The 23,876-nt window shown below is 38.7% G+C and overlaps 1 protein-coding gene across 3 annotated transcripts in view; it reads right to left on the reverse strand.

Moving 5' to 3' along the window:
• Positions 1 to 23,876, reverse strand: part of LOC128885847 (unconventional myosin-XV) — an 87,707-nt gene that overhangs the window by 35,388 nt on the left and 28,443 nt on the right. Inside the window, exons 7-27 of one of the 3 annotated variants that reach the window (XM_054140162.1) lie at positions 23,016 to 23,300; positions 22,307 to 22,484; positions 21,955 to 22,233; positions 20,817 to 21,146; positions 20,283 to 20,570; positions 20,045 to 20,202; positions 19,404 to 19,781; positions 18,585 to 18,928; positions 17,481 to 18,152; positions 17,034 to 17,305; positions 16,789 to 16,965; positions 16,018 to 16,471; positions 14,973 to 15,763; positions 13,782 to 13,886; positions 12,504 to 12,979; positions 11,809 to 12,093; positions 11,512 to 11,723; positions 11,135 to 11,330; positions 10,267 to 10,909; positions 9,578 to 9,931; positions 9,123 to 9,365 (exon numbers count right to left, since the gene is read on the reverse strand). In XM_054140162.1, the coding sequence (XP_053996137.1) occupies positions 9,123 to 9,365; positions 9,578 to 9,931; positions 10,267 to 10,909; positions 11,135 to 11,330; positions 11,512 to 11,723; positions 11,809 to 12,093; positions 12,504 to 12,979; positions 13,782 to 13,886; positions 14,973 to 15,763; positions 16,018 to 16,471; positions 16,789 to 16,965; positions 17,034 to 17,305; positions 17,481 to 18,152; positions 18,585 to 18,928; positions 19,404 to 19,781; positions 20,045 to 20,202; positions 20,283 to 20,570; positions 20,817 to 21,146; positions 21,955 to 22,233; positions 22,307 to 22,484; positions 23,016 to 23,300 (7,120 nt within the window). Of the gene's footprint in view, positions 1 to 9,122; positions 9,366 to 9,577; positions 9,932 to 10,266; positions 10,910 to 11,134; positions 11,331 to 11,511; positions 11,724 to 11,808; positions 12,094 to 12,503; positions 12,980 to 13,781; positions 13,887 to 14,972; positions 15,782 to 16,017; positions 16,472 to 16,788; positions 16,966 to 17,033; positions 17,306 to 17,480; positions 18,153 to 18,584; positions 18,929 to 19,403; positions 19,782 to 20,044; positions 20,203 to 20,282; positions 20,571 to 20,816; positions 21,147 to 21,954; positions 22,234 to 22,306; positions 22,485 to 23,015; positions 23,301 to 23,876 lie in introns of all 3 variants that reach the window. The other 2 variants (XM_054140161.1, XM_054140163.1) reach the window with 2 other exon arrangements.

Genomic DNA, 23,876 nt, shown 5'->3' on the forward strand with positions numbered 1-23,876 from the left:
TATAACAATTTCAATAGTTCGTTTTGCATAAATGAATAAGTGATGGTATATTCATTTGTACCAAACACGCATAAAATCCGTATGCTCGTGACTGGACTACGGATATTTATGCATTTATGACAAGTGTAAATATGCAATAATAAACAAGGATACGTCAAATATATAAAGTATATAGAATACACAAAATAAAATAGTTTCCAAGAACCTCCTATCAGAGAATTATTACGCGAAATGAGCATAGATAAACAAAACGAGTCTATACAAAGTCATCTAATCTTCATTTATAATGCACAATGCACCAAATCGATACAAAATACGCGATGAATATCAAAGTTTTCTAATTGCGAAACGAGCGAAACGACAGAGGAAGAGTCACAGTGAAACGCGAAAGTTTTCCAAGCCCACGCTTGTTAGTTAGTGGAAAAGGCATTCGAAAGGTGAAAAACCGGTAACAAATTGTTGCTCGCCTCTTTTGTCACGAGAGAAGTGACGACATCGTGCACGAAGCTTGACGTCGCGCATAATGGCTGAGTTGGCCGGAAGAAGTCGGCGTCGTCGAAGGTTTTAAATGACGTTTTTTTATACGAACTACGCGAATCTCGCATAATAATAACCAATTACATTTCCATTCCCAACGTTTGTCGCGAGATCCGACTTGTTCGATTTAATGAATTTAATTACGGTCGCTAACCTATCAGTTTCTTCTCGCCAATACGCGCATTCCTACGAAATGAGGGATTGCGATAGGATTACGTTCTTTATAATCTGTGTTAGGTAGGAGTACTGACAGTTGACACTATCAATCTTCCTAAACAGGTAAAATATGGCTACAGTGATCTTACTGATGTGTTATAGGTTTTTTTTTTTATATTGAGGAAGGTTCACACAGGGATTAGAAAACGTTAGATAAATAAATCTAAAATCTTAAAGAGCCTAAACATCTTTTTAATGTAGAATTTAAATCTCTTTAAGATGAATTTCAATCATTTTTTGAAGTTTACAAGAAAATGCAAGAGATAACAATGATTATTGGTGTAATTAGATCTTGAGAATAAAATATACAATTCAAGTATTAAGTTTCTTTGGAATAACGTTGATTTTGATCCTGCATACTTTCTATTCTTAAAAGAGGAAGGCCCAGATTCAGATTAAAAACGTTACGTGAACTAAATGACTAACGAGAATGACGATAAAACGGCTACATGGATACAAATGGTTAACAAATAGAACCTACATTCTCTACTTTGCTTCGTAAACGTACTTCACGAAGAAAGAAAACTGCTTCGTCTCGTTTGAAGAATATTTTTAACGATACATGATTGAGCACAGTTTACCTTCTGCACAATTTCTCTGTTACAGAAGTTTGATTAATGAAGACACGAGAATGGCGAGATTGCGTAAAATTATAAAGCGGCAAATCTTTCTTCTGATTTGCAAAGCCCCTTCGAGAGTTCTTAATGTATCCTGAACCATTCATCACTGGAAGAAAGTTTCGTTCAATATCGCGTCGTTCCCGAGACGAATAATTCGAACGCCATATTTTATAAATGCCGCTGCGCGAAGCACCTGTTAAACGGCAGCGGAGATTCTATAATTGATAACCAATGTGTCATCCTCGACGGTACGTCCATACAATTTAAGGTCTAAAATCGATGCAATACGTGATCGATACCCGCAATCAATTTTTTTTTTTAAATTAAATACATTCGACAGTGCAATTTCTATAAATCCATCATAACTTGTAAAACTAAAGTTGGACGTCGTATAAAATATTTAATAATGTGAATATATTTTATAATTTGAAATTAATACCGAATAATGTAATTTTTAGTGTACGGTACATTTTTATTAAAGGACGAGTAAAAGGAGTCCCGGAAAAATATGTCGCAAGGTATTTCCGATGGCACGCGCAGGTACATTTTATAGCTGAGCAGAAACCAAACCGGACTTTTCGCGAGGCTGCGCTCGCGAAATTGTTCCGCGCAAACGATCGAACCGCAACCGATCGACACCAATTAGCGACGATCGGCCAGGAAATTCTAACAGCACGATACACTGTAACGCAACGAGGCAACCTCGGGCAACGCCTAGTGTAAATTGCGTTTCCAGTGAGTGGTCATATATGCTGGCCAATGCCTCCTTCTTCCTTTACCTCTCCTCCTCCGTTCGAGGAACGCATCGACGACCTATCATCAGCGTAGACAGTTTTTGATCGCCTCCGATAAAATATAACCCGATAACTATCTCTATTTTCCAAATACAGCTCGCAACCTTCGGACACATTAAAACGAAATTCCTGAGAGTTCGTTGGTATCTTCCTCCCCAATTATATCGCCGTTTCACCCGCAATCAGTGGCTGTTTTTCGGTGAAACGAAAGCAAGCGATACGAATCTTGAGGAAATCGAAAGTGTTTAATTGAAAAGAAGTAAGTTGAGGCACGCACTTGAGAGAGCAACAATTATTCGCGCGTTTTGTTCCTGTTTGGTTAGAGAGAAATTCTAACTATTATTATCCACTGCTGAAAGAGTTCCTCGTTCATTTCTTGTTCGAGTTATCGAGCAACCGGGGCATTAACGTTTACTTCAGGTATTTTTCTACGTGTGTTCAGGTCGATAGTTTAGTTTCATTTTTGTGATAATTCACAGTTTAGGTCATATATTAATTATGTATATTTACTTACTTTTATGCAATTCTGAATTCATTGGAGACCGTACAAAATTTTTAAACACGCTACAAAAAAATACGTTCATCGGCCATATTCAAAACTTAGCACAAGCAGAGCAAATTACATATGTTCGTATACTTTCGATACGATGGAAAACCCGATTATCAGTTACTTCGTGGTATTTTAAAATGAAAATAGTTTTCCCGTGTTTCTCAACGCGCTAAATATCATAGAACATAAAAAATCGAAAAATATCAAAACCAAAAAATTCAGATGTACGTATACTTCCCATTAACTTTAATACTTCCTATGTGTTGTAAGTTATTTATTAAAATGTTTTCTCGTGTCACGTTTTCTTTTGCTTGTGTTTCCTGAATTGTTTGCATGTAGTTTCAAGAAACATATTTTTGTCGCTAATGAGGACCGAAATTGAAAGGTCGAAAACCTTCTAACGAACTTCATGCTTGAGGAACCATGAATAGTTTCTGTTTTTATCGAGAGAAATTCGCTTGTCCGTCGTAGCTTCGCTACGCCATTGATCGCAGAAGTAAAACGATAGGGGCTGATCGATTGACTGGTCCCACGTTCGCATCGAACGCCATGAAACTCAATGTAGAGGTTGAAGTGTCGCACGAATATCGTGGCACGAGTGTTACTGTTCAACGACAAGCTATACCTTCGGGTAGGAAAGGATACAGGCTATTCTTTAGAATCATATTTCTTCGGCGATCAACATTGGTACACCTGGAGATTAAGGGCGAAAAATTACGGACGTAAATAAATACGCAGTTTCCACTCTAGTTCTTAGACAGGAAGTCCTTCCTTTGGTAGAAATAAAATTGACACTAAAACTACCGAAGTCGTTTAAAATCTATCATATATCAGTCGTTCACTGTACACATAAAAATTGTAACATCACCAACGATTATTTCTTAGTTATTCTTTCTTATTAATTTTATATACCGTTAGATGAAAGCTACATCTATATTTATGCATTCTACAATATTTAATTGAATTTATATTATAAAGGGAATTTTAAAAAAACAATTTACATTATTTCATTGCATTTCTCAACTTTTTGTTGTATGAAGTTAATCGATTTGTGCAATGAACGGCTCATTTTCGACTACATCTTTGCAATTAGAGCTAATTTCAATTTTGGGGATTATCTTCGTTGGAGACAAATTAGATTCACGATCGAAGAATGGTCGGGGTCGAAAACGATGTCGAAATAACGGTTTAACGAAGCATCGATAGTCTTCATCGTCGATCGATCTACGAGTCTTCCTTTATGATTAATAATCGGTAGTCCTTTCACGCCACAGCTGACAAGATTACAAGCTATTGTTGCGTACAGTTTCGTGCCACAGGTACCAATACTCTCATCGCGATTTGTTTCTTCGTAACGTTGATGATAATCCTTACTTGGGAACTACGTGGAACATTTTGCAACGGGAATTTTGTAATAATTCAGTCAAATTCATCGCTAATGACCGAGCAATCGAAGCGACGAGAAAAGACCATTAGAACCATTAAAAACAAAAAAAAATTTTGTGTTTTAATTTGACACGCCGACCAAGCAGAACCTAACAGTTTAGTGAATCGTAGAACTGATTAGAATTACGGTTCTTCGGTTAGAAATCAACGGTTACAATGTTAATGCCCTGATTGATTGAGGCTGGAACGATCAGTTTGCGATTCGCAACTGTAGTTCCTGTAGCGAATTATCGTGCCTTTTTTACGGTTTTCGATTTACTAAATAGTTTCGCGAAGACGGCCAGGGTAGAAGGTAAAGTAGGTTTGTCTCTTGCGAGGAATTCCTTTAGACATAACGAGGCAGTACATATTGATGGTATCGATGCATCTTCGAGTCACCGATGATGCAAGCTGGAAGTCTAGCGATGTATTAGAATTAGTATAGGAAATGATAGAGATTAAGGTCTCTAACAATATTTCATGAAATGCAAACAAACTTTACAAATTAACAATGTATAATCGGGAATAGTTTAGACAAGTGACAGTTAGAACTTTTATAGAATTACTGTTATAAATACATGTAACAGTGATATTTTTAGGTACACAAACCATTTTACAAAAAATTCGATTATTTGTCGACTAATAAATACGACATTTAAGTAATATTAAATTTCTGTCAGATGATTCATTGGACAACATTTTTGTTTAATGTGGAGATAAATAAATTTGCAGGTAGATTATTCAAAATATTATCCGGTATGGAAAGCTCTATATAGTGACATTTCCATTTTCTAATATTACTATAGAAATATCACTGTGGAATGTATTTATAAATATACTATTCTCTTTAAGGCCAATCTGTATAAATAATGAGAATGCCAAATACCTTACGATGAGTCCTCCTCCCATAACCCGATCGATTTCGTGGTTTAAGAGGTCTCAGAACCCATACGAATCTCATTAACCCCAGCGTTCCTCTTTTACCCATATCGTGTTTGGTCATTGACTTATAACACACTTGCACGAACAGCCTTTTCAGTTGAATCGAGCACGAAATCTCGATTTCCCAATCCACTTTCATGAACGTACACCACTTTGCTTTATGGGCCATCAAACACTATTAGAGTTCTTGCTGGATGTAACATATGCTACAGAATAATGCAAGAAATACTATCAGATGTAGATGGAAAGAAAAAGCAATTTAGTGAACGAGGAAAGAGAATCATCTGGAACCTATCTTCCAGATATTCAATTATTGCTCTAATCGACCGATTGGAACAAGTCCTTTGCAATAACGCAATACTTCAAATTATTGAAACTTATACAGTGCAGGTAATAAAATAAGGGTAAGGGTTGGTTCTGGCCAGGCCAGTAATTCTAAATCCAAATATGTTAAACATTTTTAGAAATTTTTAATAAATCCAATATACGAATCGTTCATTTGTTTAAGGAATGAGAAAAAGAATTATACTTATAAAAATAAATTCTGCTAATAAAACAGTAAAAGTAATTGTACTTAATGAATTTGAGAGATTCAAGTTTCATTTGTAATATTTTTTTAGTCTCAAACATAAAAAGTACTTCCTTATAAATAACTGTTTAATTATTACAACAGATGATGTGGTAATAATTGGACTAGATACATCAAAAGAGTGCAGATGAATGATACAGAATTCCATCAGACGTCGACGAGCATTGGCTCGAAGAACAACCCAATCCTTTCCACAGACCCCAGTGCTCGTTTACAGAGAAAATTATGTTTCCGACCCTAGTAAATTGTTAACTGCTTGAAACCCGAGTATCAGGTTCTATGGCATCTTCGGAATTTCACCGAACATAAGAGACTTAGGAACCACCTAGTAAACCGCTTCTCAAAGCGACCATAAAATCGCGTACGCCTAAATAGCATCCTCAGATCCGAACGAACTAATGATAGGATAACGAGGAAATGGAAAACCTGGAGGAACAACCTGTTCGATCTGGAAACATTTAATCAACCCAGTTACTCGTCGCTGTCCGCGTTATTAGGCGGAACTGGACACGTCCTAACGGAGTTAACTGTTAGGTGCTGTAAGTCCGTTTGCGTTTTATTGTGGGAATATTAAATACTGTTAATTTTACATAGGACTTATCTGATCAATGATATACAACATGTAGTCACGGTTACGGCTACGTTGTTTTATGATCTTTTGCCATCTTTGGGTAATGAAAATATTCGTATATTAAAGAAATTCAGATAGAATGATTTTCCATTTTAAAAATGTGTAACGTACAAAATGGATAGTGGATAAAGATAGATGGGGTAAAACGTCAAATCAAAATCGCAATTATTTTTGCCGCGTCGTTGAAGATCACGGTGGAAAATTGTTTAATATGCACAATTTTTAGATCCCATTTTCATCGGTAAATAGAAAAATATTATAAAATACACATAATGTAATTATTATATAAGGAATAAAATATTTTGTATCTTATTAAACAAAGCTTACTCATAAACCGTGTGTATTTCCCAAGAATGCTTATTAACGAAATACGCCTGTCAACTTAGTCACGGACGACGTTAAAATGAAATGTTTCCCGAAATATGCACGTTAACGCGACCGAAACTTATAATACAATAACAACCGATAGAACACTCTTATCTAATTCGAGGTCACGGTTCGTTTTTTCAGCGTGCCAAGGACACACGCAGACTCGTCCCACGGCATAGCCAGGATCATCCTGTCACGAGGATATCGTGGGTTTGCTTTCCGCTACCCACGCATTATCGCGGTGGAATGCGTTGTCTGTGGTCGGTGCTGGACGTACACGCCTCGAACGATGGCCCCTCCTCGTCGTAATCCTTCTGTGGCAGCTTATTACACAGCCGTGTACCGATTTCCACACGTGCGATCACGTTACGTCGGCTGCGTGTCCGCGATTGATTGCGCAAGATCCAGCGCAGCTGCCGACCTTCGAGGATCCTAGCAAGTTTGCTGGTACGCGCGGCATAGTAGCACGGGGCAACTAGTTTCACGCGAGAAAATGAAACGAGCCATCGATAAAAGCAAACACATCGACGTCAACATCCTCGATGCTCAGTAATACTTATCCTATGCTCAACATCCTCTACATTTAGAAGATTTCTAGCACAGGCTACCAAAATGGGACGAAAGGAAAGAAGATTTTGAGAATTTATGTATTCCAGCTTTAGGTGACGTGAGCATAAACTGATTCGATGATTGGATGCTTTGAACTGTTCTGATATCAAGTTTAGATCTCTGTAAATCTTCTACTACTTGAATCCATCACTGTCAGCAAGACAGGGTAATCGATTCCATCTGACCGATTGGTTTTGGTAATTTGATAGCTTTTGCTTACTGCAACCAGTTTCACGCGAGAAGACGAGGCTAACCATCGATAAAAGCAAACACCTCGACGTCAATATTTTTTATCTATCTTCTAGAGATGAAATGACCGATGACTGATAGAGGACTGGCGAATAAGGAGGGATCTAGAAGATCTCTCAGAAGCAAGTGCTAGCAGAAGTGTTTGAAAGGAATGGAGGTTTTGAAAATTTGAGAATTCCAACTGTAGAAGTAAAGAGCATGAACTGTTTCGATGATTGAACAACTGTTTTGAACTGTTTTAACACTAGGTATACCGAGATTTCTTATCAATGAAATAAATGACGAGTAGTCTAGATTCGTTAATTTTATGGAAATGATTTAATGGAGGCTGTTGAGATAATTGGGTCTGCGATGTTTCGTGTTGTTGACCAGATTCTTTATTATTTTTGCATTCTTAATACTAGGTTTGGAATGTAAATGTTCATTTGATAACTAGATCAAGGAAAAGAGCTGTGAATGTATGGTACATTTTTCATTAATTAAGTAATAAATATGTAAACAATCGTGTCAATAGCTTTCCTGGGGATTCAGCCTAGATTCGTGCAATTGTTATTCAATGCTCCATGTTTTTGCGTGTAATAAATTAACATTATCGTAGGAATATCAGATGAATTGCAAATATAAACATTAACGAAGACTTTTCTCTTGGTTGTGAAATGGATATACAGTATTTCGATGAAAGAATATCCTAAAATGAACGAAACTATGATAAAAGGCGTTCCTTTTGTAATATATAGATAAGCTAGAAGAAAGTTTATATCGACAAAAAAATTGAAGTTACTTTAAATTTAAAATCCAAAGATTTATCTATACCGATATTAAAAAAGAAACGTATTTGTCATATTTCGATTAATTCTAGAATAAGTTGTAAAACTATCTTGAAGGTGGTCTCCATTTACACTCGAAACATCGATATGAATAAATCTGCTGTGAACTATTTATTACTATTTAGAATATTTCTTTTAAGCTTGGTTCGAATCGAATAATTTGATGCAGCTAACGGTTACACACAGCAATCGATCAACTTCGCCTAGAAATCGCTGAAGGAAACGACAGGCAGAAGTTGGCCAATCACGGATCATCTCAGAAATTCTAAACGCGCATAATTCTCTTTATACACTCCCTGGAGTGCGTCCTATTTGTCAAGAAATAATTATAACCTAGATGCATGCTGACAAAAATAAGCAACCAAATATTTTCTGACTGTACGGTATGTATATTCCTGATCAGAAAATTCCCAGAAATGATAACGATGCGAGTAGAAGAGAAGTAGGTCATTACTGTTTGCATGTTGAGCATTCTGTTTTCGAAAATTCCTTATCAAGAAACTGAAGTCGCCTTTTAAATTAAGTATTAAAATGGACACTGAAAATAATTATTCCTAATTTAGTGCTCGAATTATATTTTTCGTGTGAAAACCGAAAATAATTCATCCTAACAGTTTAAAATCTTCCTATGAGAATATAGCCCAGGAGACTCTGAAGTATAGTCTCAATGAGCTGAGTCAGCTCAATGCCATCCTTCAAGTCGAGGATTCAAATCTTGTTACACAATTCGTATCAGTAACAGGAGTTAAATAGTTGCCACTCACCAGTCTGATGTAGGTGCTGATCATTTCTGTCAACTGTGGCGCTCGATTAGTGTGCAACGGTAGCCTGACTCCAGACGAAATTTGCATGACACACACGCCAACACGGGGAGAACTCACAGAAACGATGTCTTCCAGAGATAGAGTCTCCAGGATGACTAGGTCGCCGTTCGGAGTACGTTTGATTAGTCGAAGACCGTGATGGGAAACTGCCACGTGCTGAGTTTCTGGATGTTGAGGCCCGATCTGTTTAAACAACCAATTTAACCCTTCGCAGTCTAGATTTTCTGATTTCAGTAAAATTCTGTCGAGTCTCGTACAACATAGGACAGCAAACGGTTAATACCTCTGATATCAATGATAACAAACGAAAAATAGTACTAGTTGGGCAAGTTTTCCAAATTAAAGGACGAAAAATAACGTACCGAATATAATTAATATCTGCAGGACACACTCACCGACACTGGAAATATCCTAGCAAAATAAAGAGGCCACTGTTTCGCCATATCGACGACGTTCTTCTTGATCGTGATCTTGTGCTGGGTGCTCTGCAGGTTGTCCAAGGTGATACCATAATTGTCCAGCATCTTCAGCATGTTCTGCCTGTCGTCCTTAGTGATCCTGATGCTGGACGTAGCGAGGACGTCGTAAGCTACCTGACAGAACACCAAGTGAAGCGCCAGAGGACTGTTCAATGTTTCGTTCGGTGCGAACACTTCTTTCTTCACCCTCAAAGTCCACGTTACTCTGTTGTACGTGAAGTGTGCCGTGGAGGTTTGAGGATACAGCTTTGTGTTCATCACCTCTTGGACCTTCATGGGGATGAAGAATTTTGTGAATGGCTTTTAAAGTGATCTACGCAATTAATGTCTTTATTAAAAAATGTTGAGAGTGTAGCAGCAATACGTCCAAGAAAGAAGTTAGTCGAAAAAAGAAGAAAGATTACAAGAAGAAGAATTAGAAAAAAGATTGATGGTTTCGACAATGAAGTCGATCGACTAACATTGCAAAAAATTATTTTCTTATGTTTAAAATTAATAATTGATAATTTCTCACGTTTAAAATAAATAATTAATACATTAACATCTACATGGACAACTAAAATTCAAACATACGAATGTAACCTTAGTCTACTTATTCAACAGACCTTCTCGATCTCTGGCTTCTCCGCTGGCGGCAGGACTGGCCTGAGAAACTCGGGCCATTCTTCGATTTCGATTCTCTCCATCTTATCGGTGCGATTGGTCGATGCGACGCTGGACCTCCTATCAGATTCGCGATCCAGTTTCTTGAAACCCTGACGAGCAGCCGCGAAGGACTCTCTCGTATTAGGCATCACACCGAAGTCTCGAGGCGATGGCATGCCAAAACTGTCTCTGGACTTCGGCGAGACATCCCTTGTCATCCCGAACGGGTCCCTCTTCGAACTTGAGTTCTCAAAAATATCCCTGGTGTACTTTGGATCGAAAATGTCGGAATTAAAGTCGCGACGGGAATCGAAGTCCGAGCTTCTGTCTCTGGCGGAACTGGCCATGTCCGTGCTGTCCTTTCCATAGAAGTCTTTGGATTTCTGATCCTGCGAGCGAGATTTATCGAAATCGTTTCTGTATTCGTGACTCTCTCGCAAATGCTGCTGGGACGCGAATATATCCCGACTGTGGCTGAACATGTCGCGCTGGCTCTTGGAGAAATGCTCGAAAGTCTCCGAGTCTGGCGACGTTCTGAAGGAGTCTCGAGCTTTTGGTTCGATCGGGGCTGGCGGCGACCTTGGTTGTGGTACACCTGATTGACTGAAATTTTTATTGATATTGTAAGTTAGGTTTATTTGTCTAGTTTCGACTGTTTTTGAATAGTTTAGGTAGAGTATCAAATACTCGTGAAACAGGTAAATATATATATATATATATATTTTGGAAAAAGTAGTAATAGTAGTTTTAAAAAAGACATTTTAATTTAAAATATGCAAAATATCAAACGAAGACAATTGAATGAAATGTAAGAATAGAAAGGAATACCTATTACTGTACATGCTTCCGCCTCTTGGACTAGGGGGTTGTGGTGGGGTCACCGGAAGCGGAGGTGGTACAGGCCTCTCCATCCTTTCGATTTGCGTTCTGACTACTTGAGCTTGAGTCATCATATCGGTCGTGCCTTTCGAAGTAACGCTTTGTGTGTCGTCAGCCGTAGACGCGTAATCGTCCCATCGGCCTCCTTTAAAACACCAAGTAATATTATTAAATCTTCATTGTTATCTTTGTAATTGCCGCAGGGTCGAAACAATTAAATATCACGCTATATCTAATCCACTGATTCTAACAAATCGAACAATTGTGACTTTATATTAATACATTAGTTTCGGGATATTTTCATGCGTATTTGCGTCAACCGTTACCTAATTGTTGCTCAAGAAGAAGCTTCCTGTTGTCCTCCAAACGCTTCACTTTACCGTCTTCCCTCGGAAGAGCTGGTTTTTCAGTAGTTTTCGTAGATCTAACGCTGTGATTCGCCGTCACCTTTTCTAATCTTTGTCGCATCTCCGAACTGAGTTTCAATTTTCCAATGCTACCTGGGGATGGCCTCTGCGCACCCACTTCTAACGCGGACCTGCGAAAGCACCGATGAAAGAATACAATAAAATTGCGACACTGATTAATGACTATATCTCATACAGTCGAATACTCTATCGTACTTTGACTTCTTCTTTTTCTTCTCCCCTTCCTCTTTATAACCATTTTCGTGTTTAGTCACGGAAACTGACGCGTGGGCCATTATCGTCCTCTCCTCGTTTCCAACGATATTTTCAATCTCGAACTCTTCCCATTCGACTACTCCTTCTGTGCTCTGCTCCCCGTCGCCCTGATTGTATTCTTGATATTGCGGCGTAATCTTACGTTGCTGGTGCTGCTGGCGCATTTTGAACTCTATGAAACTGTCTTGGCTTTGATTCTCGTTCGAGTCACTCGGTGGTGGCCATCTGAGGAGTATAAGTGCAGGAATTTGTTCATGTATGTCTTTGAAATGTTTTAGCTGGAGAAAATAAATAAGTGACGTTTAGGCAGGACATTCTGTATCATCATTGGTTTAATATTTCATGTTCAGATTCAATCCCTGCGATATTGATCTATATGTATAAGTCACCTTCTCTTCCGAAATAAAATGTTATTACTAAAGAGGGTGCTCTACTCTCTGTGAGCCCATTTTTAATAGAACTCGAAAACGAATAATTAGAAAATACTGTGTATAGAATAAAAGCAACACAGTGAACTCAGGTTTTCAACATTATTGTAATTCCATAATGATGTATAAAGTACGTAACTAGATTACAGTATGTTAATGAAGGAGTTAACGACGTCCTTGATCATTAAAATAATAATTATTACTCACCTCCATTTGCCAATTCGAACCGTTTTCGCCCTTCCGTAAGGATCAAGGAATGGTCTCGACTCTGAAGGATCGTGCGACTCCAAGGGTGGTGGCATCGGTGGTGGGGGTGGCACACCCTTGTTGTTACTCGAACTGGACAAATTGCTATCCACGCTGCTCTTACGATTCTTCAACTCGCTCAGAACGTTCGTGAAGTTACTTTGCACGTTACTTTTATTGGAATTCGTCCTTTTAGCATCAGTCGGACCGGATGATTTCTTGTCGGCCGCTTTTCTATCGACGCTAATCTTTCTAACTGCATACTCGACGCTAGTCTTCCTAACGATCTCAGAGTTCTTCCTGGGTGGGCTCTGAGATCGATGGATCTGAGCTTTAACTGTCACTTCTTGACGCTGACTGTTCGTCGCTGCTTTAACTTGCGTAACTTGTTTCTCCGTTGACCAAAGTTCAGCGTCCTCTGGTTCCCTGAATGATACCTAACAATGCCGGATTTTACTTAACAGGGCTTATTCGTCATCGATATTCGAAGTGATATAACGTCAAAACTCGCTGAAGGCATCCGCAGTTGAGTTCGGGGTGACATGTAAAATATTTTACAAAAGAACAATTTGTAAACATGCTTCGAGTGATTTTACTTTTGCTGCTATGCACAGTGTCGTGAAAAAATGAAGGCTCGCGATGTTTTCTGTGCTTGAAGGACACGATGAACTTATAATAATCGAATTTCTGACACAATTTCTTTATTAATTCTTTGATTTCTATATTGAAATTATTCACCTGAAATTTAATACCAACAATATACAGTATAATAAAGTAACATTTAATAAGTGTAGATAATTTGTGCTCGAGAGAATTGAAGACAATTTCAAGTATTATTCCCATGATTTAGATCTTGCGTCCTTCAGGCAAATGACACAATTTTTCATTACGAGTAATAAATAATCGCAGACCAATCTTCGCAAACTGTGTGAGTCATTGGCCACTCGTGTAATCGTTACTATACTATAATTACTGTCCTTCGCTGTGAAATATTACCAGGATGTTTAAGCAACTGTTTTCTTCAAGCCAACATTCCCTCACGCCATTGTACAAATCAACTTCGCGAATCCGTTCATTAAATTCGTTCCCATAACCAGTTAATTTAATCAACGTATGTTACAATATTTATACACGTTTATTTAACGTCAAACAGATTAATCGTTACGCTCGAGTAGAACGCAGCTGTCACTGACGCGAATGATTCAGTGATTTTATTTGTTAGATGAAATCGGTAGATACCTTGGAGTAGCGTCCAATAGAATCATTGGGCCCCATTTGGGCACCGTTTGGGGGGGCTGGGGGGACAAGATTCATACTGGAGGGGCCTGCGGACACCACCGTGCCCTGGAAACACACACCCATGCCGCGATGCGGCTCAAAAGCCCACAGGATTCTCCGAAGGGACGCGATCCCTCCATCGGGAGCGATCGCAACCACTGAAGCTGCTCTCGTGCAGTGTTGTGCAAGAGTGATCGTGTTAGTACTAGTTATGTGATCGTGAATCGTGAAAGTGACACGCCGAATGACGGCAATCCCGTTCACTGTGATGACATTTAACATGCAATTCTCTGTTTATGGTCGTTACGACACCGTGAGTGTTACTGTGCGGTAAGGTAACGCAGTGTCGGAGAAAAGAATTCAATCAAGAATTAAAGTATGTCTGTTTTTACAAAGTGTCTTGATTGTCGTGTGGCGAGATGTGCGGTTGTTCTACGATTACCCATTGGAACGTTAAACGATCGTCGTTAACTCTAATGAGAAAATTCCAGTAGACGTAGTCTTGAACACATCTACGATTAATGTTCATATCATACAAGGAGAAGCAAGACGTCTATCGTCCCAAGAAGATAATCGAGGAGATTTCTCGTGTCCCACGATTTCAATGTAATTAGTAGACTGCGGATATTCATGCATGTAAAATATGCAAAAAAGCATAACCAGGAAAAATATGGGACTGTGTAAAAAAAATTAGATCTTGTCTGCATGTTGTTCTTATCACAGTCATTATTAATGTAACGTGTTAATTGCCACTTTTTTCGCATCGAACCTTGTTAATGAAATATATTAATTTAACACTGTAATTATATAAAATAAAATAGATATAACAGTTATATATAAAGTATACAGTCAACCCTATAAATATTCGTACCCTTTGTGTATATTAAAGAAGTTTGATTAAATAAAATAATAATTTTGATATTACCAAACGAATTTTTCATTATAAATATGTACATGGATAAACTTTACACTTGTGTACATATAATGAACAATTTATTTGGAAACATGAAACCTACCGTTTAATTTAAATGAGTTTTTTTAATAGACATAGAGGGTACGAATATTTATGGGACTGGCTGTATGTGCACATGCATAAACATCGGCAGTCTGGTAATTATTCTCGGTAACCGATCAACAATAATAATTTCTCACCGGTTGTTGGTTAGAGTTTTGAGGGCTCTGCACAAGCAGTTGCTGAAGAGCCTGATTCTGCGCCAACAGTTGCTGCTGAATTTGTATATTCTGCGCCATGGCACTCTGCAAGAATGCTCTCTGCAGGTTCTGCTGATAAGCCATCATATCGTTGTTTTGATTCGGCGGTGAATTGGGATACTGAGGAAGACTGAGCCCTTGCATGCTGTATATCGGTATTGGCATGAAACCTTGCCCCATGTTCATACTGTTACTTTGCACAGGAGGCACTTGTTGCGGTGAACTGAACATTGGCATCATCATAGGCGGTGACATCATGCCAGGTGTCATGGCGCCAAAGTTAAAATTCGCATTCTGATTAGGTATGTCCATGTTGCCTCCTCCTTTGATCTTCTTTAATAACTCCTTCGCCGTGATCGTTTCAGTCTCAGACCCCTTCAGCATCATTTCCATGAAGTCGTCGACTGTTTCTATCCTCCCTCTGTCATTCTGATCCTCGATGTCATTGTTTCTCATAGTTTCCAGGATCACAGCATCGCTCTGAGACCTATCGTCTCTTGTGCCCTTGATGCTAGCCGCCAGACTCCTGGCGTCCGACAGTTCGTCCAAATTTCCGTCCAGAACCGGCATGAACAACTCGTCCAGGAACTGATCCACGTCCGAAGCTTGACTAGGCACCCTAACTCGTCTCACGTGCGACGCCAGGGAAGGTGCTTCGCTCGTGTCAGACATGGCGGAGGATTTCACGCCGTACTCGCTCTTTTCGATGTAGGCGCGACTCGATTGACTACCTGGCAGTGCTCGTTTACCTTCAGATTCAGGGAAGAATGTTCACAGACACATGACGGGTGTACAGAATGAAATATTCAGATTTTCTATTAGGAACGATTTACGATTAGTTACAGCGAACGTTAGCTTCAGTAAGCAACAAGAAAGAAAGAAACGCAAGAAAATCTGACAATATCATCACTCTGAATGTCACAGATGCTATACGGAATTGAGGGTCTACGATTACTGTGATATTTATCAAATCCTTGACACTTACTAGGATATTGCGATTTGATGAACCTAGTTTGAGACCTGATGTAGCTGCTCTTGTCATCTTCCGATCGTCCGGTTTGACTGACCGACTGAATATCGGGATACTCGAAGTCGATCGTTAAGTCTTCTTCCTCGATGTTTGGTTCCGTTGTCCTCGTTATCCTGCTGTACTTTCTCTCTTGGGCGATTTCGTTCCTCGTCATGTACTCGACATTGCTAACCGCGGATGTTTCTCCAATCCTTTCGAGACTATGGTACCGTTCGTTCAGTTTCGACGACGATAATCCAAGGTTCGCCAGTTTTACTGGGGACGGCACCACTTCCGGTTGAAGCAGGTTATCCAGACTACGACTGCGTTGCTTCTCGTTCTCGAAGTATCTGTCGTTCAGGGCTGATTTCCGCGATAGACCAGTCTCCATTGTTGTTTCTAGCATAGCCTCGTGGGATTGCTTCCTCGCCTGAAAGGAGCACTCGTTCAATAAAAATTGAAATGTACGATTGAGTTAATTGTTAGATATAATTTGAGTTTTAAGCATTTTAAATAAATGTACCAAAATAGCGAAGAAGAATAACGTATTAGGGTACGTTTTACTATAGTTTAAAGTTTAAATAAATTATATAAGAATACAGAATCATTATTATTTGAAAAGTGGAAAAATAGTTGATTGTAACGTCACGACAACTGCTATTTAAGAAATTTTATTTTGAAGAATTAACATTACTCTGAAAAACTCCACGTTGATCTTGGGATACTTTGAAAAGAAATTTAATTTACCGATGGCTTCGCCACAGGTGGCTGCGGCGGAGGAACGACAGGTCGTCTAGGCGACTGAATTTCCGGTTCGACAGGTTTGTCCACAGGCTTCGGCACTGATTTTCGTTCTAGAGGTTGGAATGTCTTCAGAACCGGTGGCTCTATTTCCTGCTCTAACTCTCGAATGATCTGCGTGTGCTGGAATCACGCCAAGTCGTATTACGTAAATTGTCACTGATATCGTTATCTTTGACAATTGTACTTACCTCTCTCTTTTTAATAGGAGGGAAACTGTTCTTTCGCTGTTCTAGGAACATGTGTTTAGCAGCTGGGAAGGCTGGAGCTAGTTCCATCTCGGAGATCAGATCAAGAACGTAATCGAAACCATTGGTTTCCGTCACGATGGCATCTGGACCGTCCAACTGATTCCACAGAGTGATGGTCCAGCCAGAATTGTCGACGCCGTGATTGTGAACGGCGAGGTTGGCCAATTCTTCGCACGTCGTCCACGAATCCACCGCACAGGTAACTGTCTCACCTAAAAGTAATTCGATTTAACCATTTCGTCGAGATAACTCCGCTCTGTTTCGCGTCTTATCCCTTTTACCAATTCTTATCTCGCAGAAGATAATTTCATTAGCTCTTATTGAAAGACCCAACAATGCGCTACCTTATCGCTGAATAAATATTTGAAAGAGATCCAAAGCACTTACCGTCGTAGAATCCCACGCTTAGCGCCATGTTAACGCGATTTCTGTTCGCTCTCCATTCCAACACGCATGGCGGGTAATTTCTCGGCACGTGCTGAACGATTTGTTGATTGTTGTTCATTATCCTGAATATCGTTCTTTCCCCTTGCAGAAGCTTCCTCTGACAGTAGGCTTTGTAACCGTCGTACGCGTGATCGGATACATACTTGAGGAAATACTTGAACAGAGTCGGACTAGGCTGGAAAGCTGACAAACAATTCGATAACAATAACCAGCCTCTCTCTTTGTTCGCGTCGTTCTCGTTTTTCCAAGTTTGATTTGCGAGTTGGCACAGAACTTCGTCCCTCAATTTTTCATTGACGATCCCTTTGTTCACGATGTAATCGCCCAGAGCCTGCTCCCTCTTGCCACTTAAATTATTCTCGTTCATGAAGCGCAAGATCATCTTGAAGATCATCAACGAGTCCGTGTAATCTTGGTCTCGAGCCTTCGCCAGAAAAGGTGTTTTGATCGGTTCCCGTTTCATGCCGAAGATGTGGCTCTTGAAGTAGATATTCGTGAACTTTGAGAACTGATGCTGGTCAATGTCAGGCGGCAGGCCGTAATTGTGATGCATGGGTATCACCTGACCGACGACTTTCAGTAGATTCCTTTCGGTGTGCGTTGGCTGCCAGTCTGCGAGATAATGAATAAAATAATTAATTGAAAACATCAATTTTATGTTAATTTATATGATATGATCTAGTATGGCTGACAATTAAATATGTAGACAGTTTGTTTAAATTTGAAACAGTCATTTTGTTAATTATAAGATTAGTTCTTTTTATTATGAAAATTAGTCTTTCTGAAGATTTAGATGAGAATTTTATTTTTAGCGAAGAACTTGAAATAGTGTTAGTATTTCTTCGTCGTTACTTTCATTAAATTCTCAGTGCTTCATAAAATTGAATTACGATTGCAATTTTAATATGTGTTGTTAAGTACTTCTTATTTTGTTAAGTTAAGGGGTACTCTACTTTTTCATAGTCAAAGTATCTGACATAAACTTTGAAACAATTTATATACTATTCGAAATAATTTATGTTTGATCGTTATTTTATTAAGTACCGTCAAGTTTGCTATAGATGAACGCAAGTTCAGCAGGGATTTCTAAATGATTGACACCAGCCACAGCTCTTGAAGTTCTCTCCTGTTCCTCTCGTTGTTGCTTCGCTTTTGCTCGTTCCTTGCTTGCCCTCTCGATTTCTGCTCTCTTCGCCATCTCCTCCTTCAGAACACTAAACCTCTCGCGCTGTTTCTTCCCCCTGTATATCTTCTGTGCCATGAGTGTCGCCTTTTTCAGCGCTCGGAACTTTTTCCTTTCGCGATACCCGCGATAAACGGCTTGGATTAACACCGTACTTCGTGAGATATTGAGGAATCTCCTTCTTGCAAGAAATCCTCTGGTGTATCTGCAACCATACGATTAAAAAACATTATCAGTAGCTGGCAGATTATAATCAAGAAAATAATAGAATTCTGAAGCTGGACAATGGAAAATTTGTATCGTTAAGGCGAGGATAAAAGTCACAAAATATGTTTGGAAATGTAAATGTTGTAAATATATAGTGTATAAAATAAACAAGATTTTCATATATGGGTGACATGACGTTCAACGTGTTAGTTTATCTATTAGGTGTACCGAAAAGTAATGTCATTTCTTTTACATTAAATTCAGACAAATACATTCATAATGCATTTCTATTTTTAATCGATTATGTAATTATCCTCGTTATCAACAACCTTTTTCCATTTAGTGTGCAAATATTTAATACTAAATGGTTAAAATCAATGAGTTGATGAATGATAAAGAAGTATTGAGATTCACAGAAACGACATTACTTTTCGGTTCACCTAATAAGTCAGAATATTTCAATATTCCATTACCTCTGAACCGTTATAGCTGCCCTTTCCAAAATCAGTGCTCTATTGTACTCCAGAGTCCTTTCCAATGATTCTCTCAAGAACACTCTGGTGAGCCCCAGCTGGTATTGGGACTGAGCCTCCTTCGGTGCAGCTTTGTCCAAAATTATGCGACAAAGCTCCTTGTTGGGCGCTCCTCTGGGCAAATGCGTGGAAACGAGGTATCTGTATCGGTCCACGAAGTGTCCGAAACCGAGTCGAACGGGGTAACCAGTCTTTCGAATGCGTATCGTCTCCAACATTCCTGTGTAGCGCAGCTGCTCGAGAACGCATGGCATGTCGAATTTCATTGGCGCCTTCTCCGTGTTTGGCTTGATGCATCGCACGAACCACGGATTGCATCTGAGACGTTCAATGAATATCGTAACGAGTGCTTTGACTTCGAACAGTTTTTAAAAGGTACTCTACTTTTTCATATTTTCGATGGCAACTTTCACGACTCTTTATAGGCAAAGTATTTCAATATAAATTAAAATAATATATAGTTTGAAAATAAAAATACTAATTTAAACTAGTATATTGAATAATAGATTTTCGATCAATTCTTGTTTGAAGTTTAATTGGAATCATAAACAACGTTCCTGAAAAGGGATTCGAGTACTCACTGAGACATCGAATCCAAGAGTTGCTGTAAGCTGTCATGGAACCGCGCAGACACTGTTGGCGTTCTCGGTTTCATGGTGACGAATCTACCATTGGGTTTATTCATAGTTTTGTTAGCCTCGTGAGTTGTCCTTACATGCTGGAACATTTTACTGACCATCTAGAAACGAATCAAAGATTACTACAAATGACCATGAGTCACGATAAAACATTCTCTTCGTTAAAGGAAATGAAACTCACGGATATTTTGCTGCTTATTAATAATTCCACTACATCCGGTCTCAACGTGTCTCTATTCTTGTCCAAGAAACCTTCGACGTTATACCAAACCTGACCAGCATAGTGTTTAATGGCGAACTCGGCTGAATTCATTCTTGGTCTCGAGTACAGTTCGCTCAAGGCGTGATTGTAATGGCATTTTTCCAGGAACGAGAGATCCGTAGCTTTGGGGAAATTGCTCTCGTCATCCAGCAGGTGAAGTATACCGACTGGTTTCTTTGCGATGAGATGTATCACTGGCAGATTGTCCTGAGAAAATAATTTCATCAATTAAATTAAGTATATATATTGCGAATAAATTCCTAAAGTAATTGCAGCATAAAAGAATCGGATGCTTTCTTTTCATAATAGAACAACTCTTATTTTAGCAGTTCGTGGTAATTCCATTCTACTATAATTACAATCCATTCACTTGAAAATTAATTAAGTTAAAAAATGATAGATTGCAATCTTCAGTCTATTCGTTTTAATAAGAAAAATTGAATTTCTGCTCACGGTATAATTGATAGTCGTCCAATCGATTTTTTCCTTGGCGTACTCCTGCTGCTCCAACTTGAAGATATGCTTGTTGAAGTAGAACTGGAGGTTCTCGTTCGCATAATTGATGCACAGCTGTTCCAGGCTGTTCTCCGTGAAATTCTCAAAGCCGAATATATCGAGAATCGAAATGGCGGCCGTCTGTTTGGTTCCTTTGTAGACGATATGATTAACGCGAGCGACCAACCAGGAGAACAGAGAACTGTACAGAGCTTTCGCGAAGGCATCCCTGGCATCCAGAGCCTGATCGATATTCAACGCAGTGAAGACTCTCTCGTTTCTTGCCTCCTGTAAACAAATTTAATTACCAGTCGATCAAGGAAAACTTGAAGTAACTGTGATTCCTATATTTCTCTGTCAAACAATCACAATACGACAGACAATGTGAGATATTTATTAAATAATAACGTGTCAATTCTCACGACAGAAGCAAATAGCAATGTACAGGGTAGACTAAGGAAGTGTAAAAAATCTTACACTCCATTACCAGTGCTGTTAGAAAAAAATATCAAAACAAAAAATAAGAAATAAATGCAAGATAGGTTGCAAGATTGATGCAAAGATAGTACTCTTTGTATCATTCGTATTCTTTTGATATTTTCCTCCGACAAGACTACTAATGGAGTTACGACTTGCTACACTCACATGGTCCCCTTGGATTATTAATATTTTCAATAACACAATAACCGATGACTAATAATATATTTAATATAGTAAATATCAAAAAATAAAAATGTAACAATATATATAGATATACACAACTCAAACTATTACACTTGATACGTTTATATATAATAAAGTTATTAAAAATATGACATAGAGATAACAATATAAAAATAATGCTTCTACTACTTTACCTTAGGTACTATGTATGTGTATTATAAATGAACTATATATATTGTTAGTTGAATTCTAGTGCCTTCCATAAATCTATTACTGAATTTATAACAATTTATTTTTATACTCTTACCTTCGTACCACTCTTGTAATAAACCTTCCATGCAAGTATATCAAGTGTAATGGTCTATGATTATTGACTACGCACTTCAAGAAAATAAACGAACTAAAACTAAAACTATATTTCTCTGTCACGTACTGTTGTTTTGGTCGTGAGCGCCCTGATGATCCCGTCGGAGTTGACTTGAAGTAGATGAGCTGCCCAACGGATCTCCGCGTCAGAGCCAACTTCCACGCCCTCCTGGCCGTGCCTCATTTGCTTACGATGGAAATACACGTTCCCCAGGTGCAACACGCTGGCGAGTATCTTGAATATAGTGTCCTGCTCCTCGGACGTGAACCCCAACACTTGCATGGCGGATAACAAGGCTTTGAAGTCCTGAGTGTCGCTTTTGCCATCGATCTCGCAGTTCCCACCCTGAAAGCTGAGGTTGTAACTTCATCTGCGCATTGAGAACGATGTTCCGCGTAATTCCGACCGTTCAAATCACCTGGTTCAAGTAAAAGTACTTGTCTGGCGTGAGCAACCCGTATTTATCCCTGAGTTGCTGGTCGAGGCCAGCTAGGAGCTCGTAGAACACGTGGTAATTCCTCTCCTCTGACGCTTGGGTGACTATTCTACTTTTCTCTAGGAGGTACTGGGTGATCCTTCCACCGACGATGACTCCGCTAAAAGTAACGATTTATAATTGTTTCTTTTGTTCGCTCAGAATTTAGTAGTACGCGTTTTTTTTTCGTACACTTTTAAATGTACAGTGCTTAAAATCATTAGTGGATTGTTCAAATTATTTTCGAGTGAGATATTCAGTAGCTTAAAAGTTTGTTTCGTTTGTCAAATTTCGTTAATTCTTGTCAAAATTATATTGCAATATCAAATTTCTTTCCCATTTATATATCATTCTCTAGAACACCGAGAATGCTCATCGCGATTAGTAATCCAGCCTAAAAAAATGCCGAATCATTCTCAACGATAACTTTAATCTTCCATAGCCAGTCGGAAGAAACTTTCTTGAACATCAACACAATCATAACTGCTCATCATTTGGACGTATTTACTACCATAAGAACTTCGTTTCTCAAATATCCTCCAAAGTATCTTGAATCGTTCACCATTATCAGAAATTGACCATCGAATCGTCGGAAGTAATTCAACGGCTATCGCGTTTGATTTTACAGTAATTTCTAGCGGTAAACACTCACTCTCTGAAGTAAACTTCCAGGTATTTCCCGAATCGACTGCTGTTATCGTTTCGTGGCGTTTTCGCGTTCCCGAAGCTTTCCAACAATGGCGTCGCCTCGAGTATCTGTTCGGTGACCAGGTTGTTCGGCGCTCGATTAACCGCCGCTAGATATTGCATTACGAGTTTCGTGGACTCCGTTTTTCCTGAACCGGATTCGCCGGAAATGACGACCACCTGATTCGCGCTGGCGTTATTTGCAGCGGTTACTTGACTGTACGCAGACGAGCCCACGGCAAACAGGTGTCTGGAATTGCATGGTAACATTTTTTCGATACAAAGTATTAATACGGTACATTGCGTGAAAATATCGCATGGGGAATTGCAGGAGTTACACTGTGAATAATTCAACCCTTTGCGGTGGAATGATTAATTTTACTGAAAGACTAGTTTACGGTCGTAGATTCAATTATTATAGGCATCGAGGAAGGAACAAGTTTTATAGAATTACGCAAAATGTCCGACTGGTGTATGTTTTGATACAATTCAATTTTGACTTGTATTATATGAAATTAAAATTGAAGTAACATCATTCATCTTATTTAATTAATTTATGTTTGTCTTGCAATAAATCAACTTTACTTGAGAAGCGAGCAATGAGTCTTAATATAATATTTATGAAATGAAATTAATTTATCATGACATAATAATAAATGGCTCTTCAGAATACCCATACTAATGTGTTCATTTTAAATAAAAATATGAAAACAATAAACATATTCATTTAGAATAATAAATGAATAAAAATTTACTCTAAGGGGTCCACGAAAAATTAAAGTTTGAAAAATACCGACGAATGCGTATTATAGTTCTTTACTTTCAA

This window comes from Hylaeus anthracinus, unplaced genomic scaffold (assembly GCF_026225885.1).
Source record: "Hylaeus anthracinus isolate JK02 unplaced genomic scaffold, UHH_iyHylAnth1.0_haploid 11982, whole genome shotgun sequence".
NCBI classification, from domain to species: domain Eukaryota; kingdom Metazoa; phylum Arthropoda; class Insecta; order Hymenoptera; family Colletidae; genus Hylaeus; species Hylaeus anthracinus.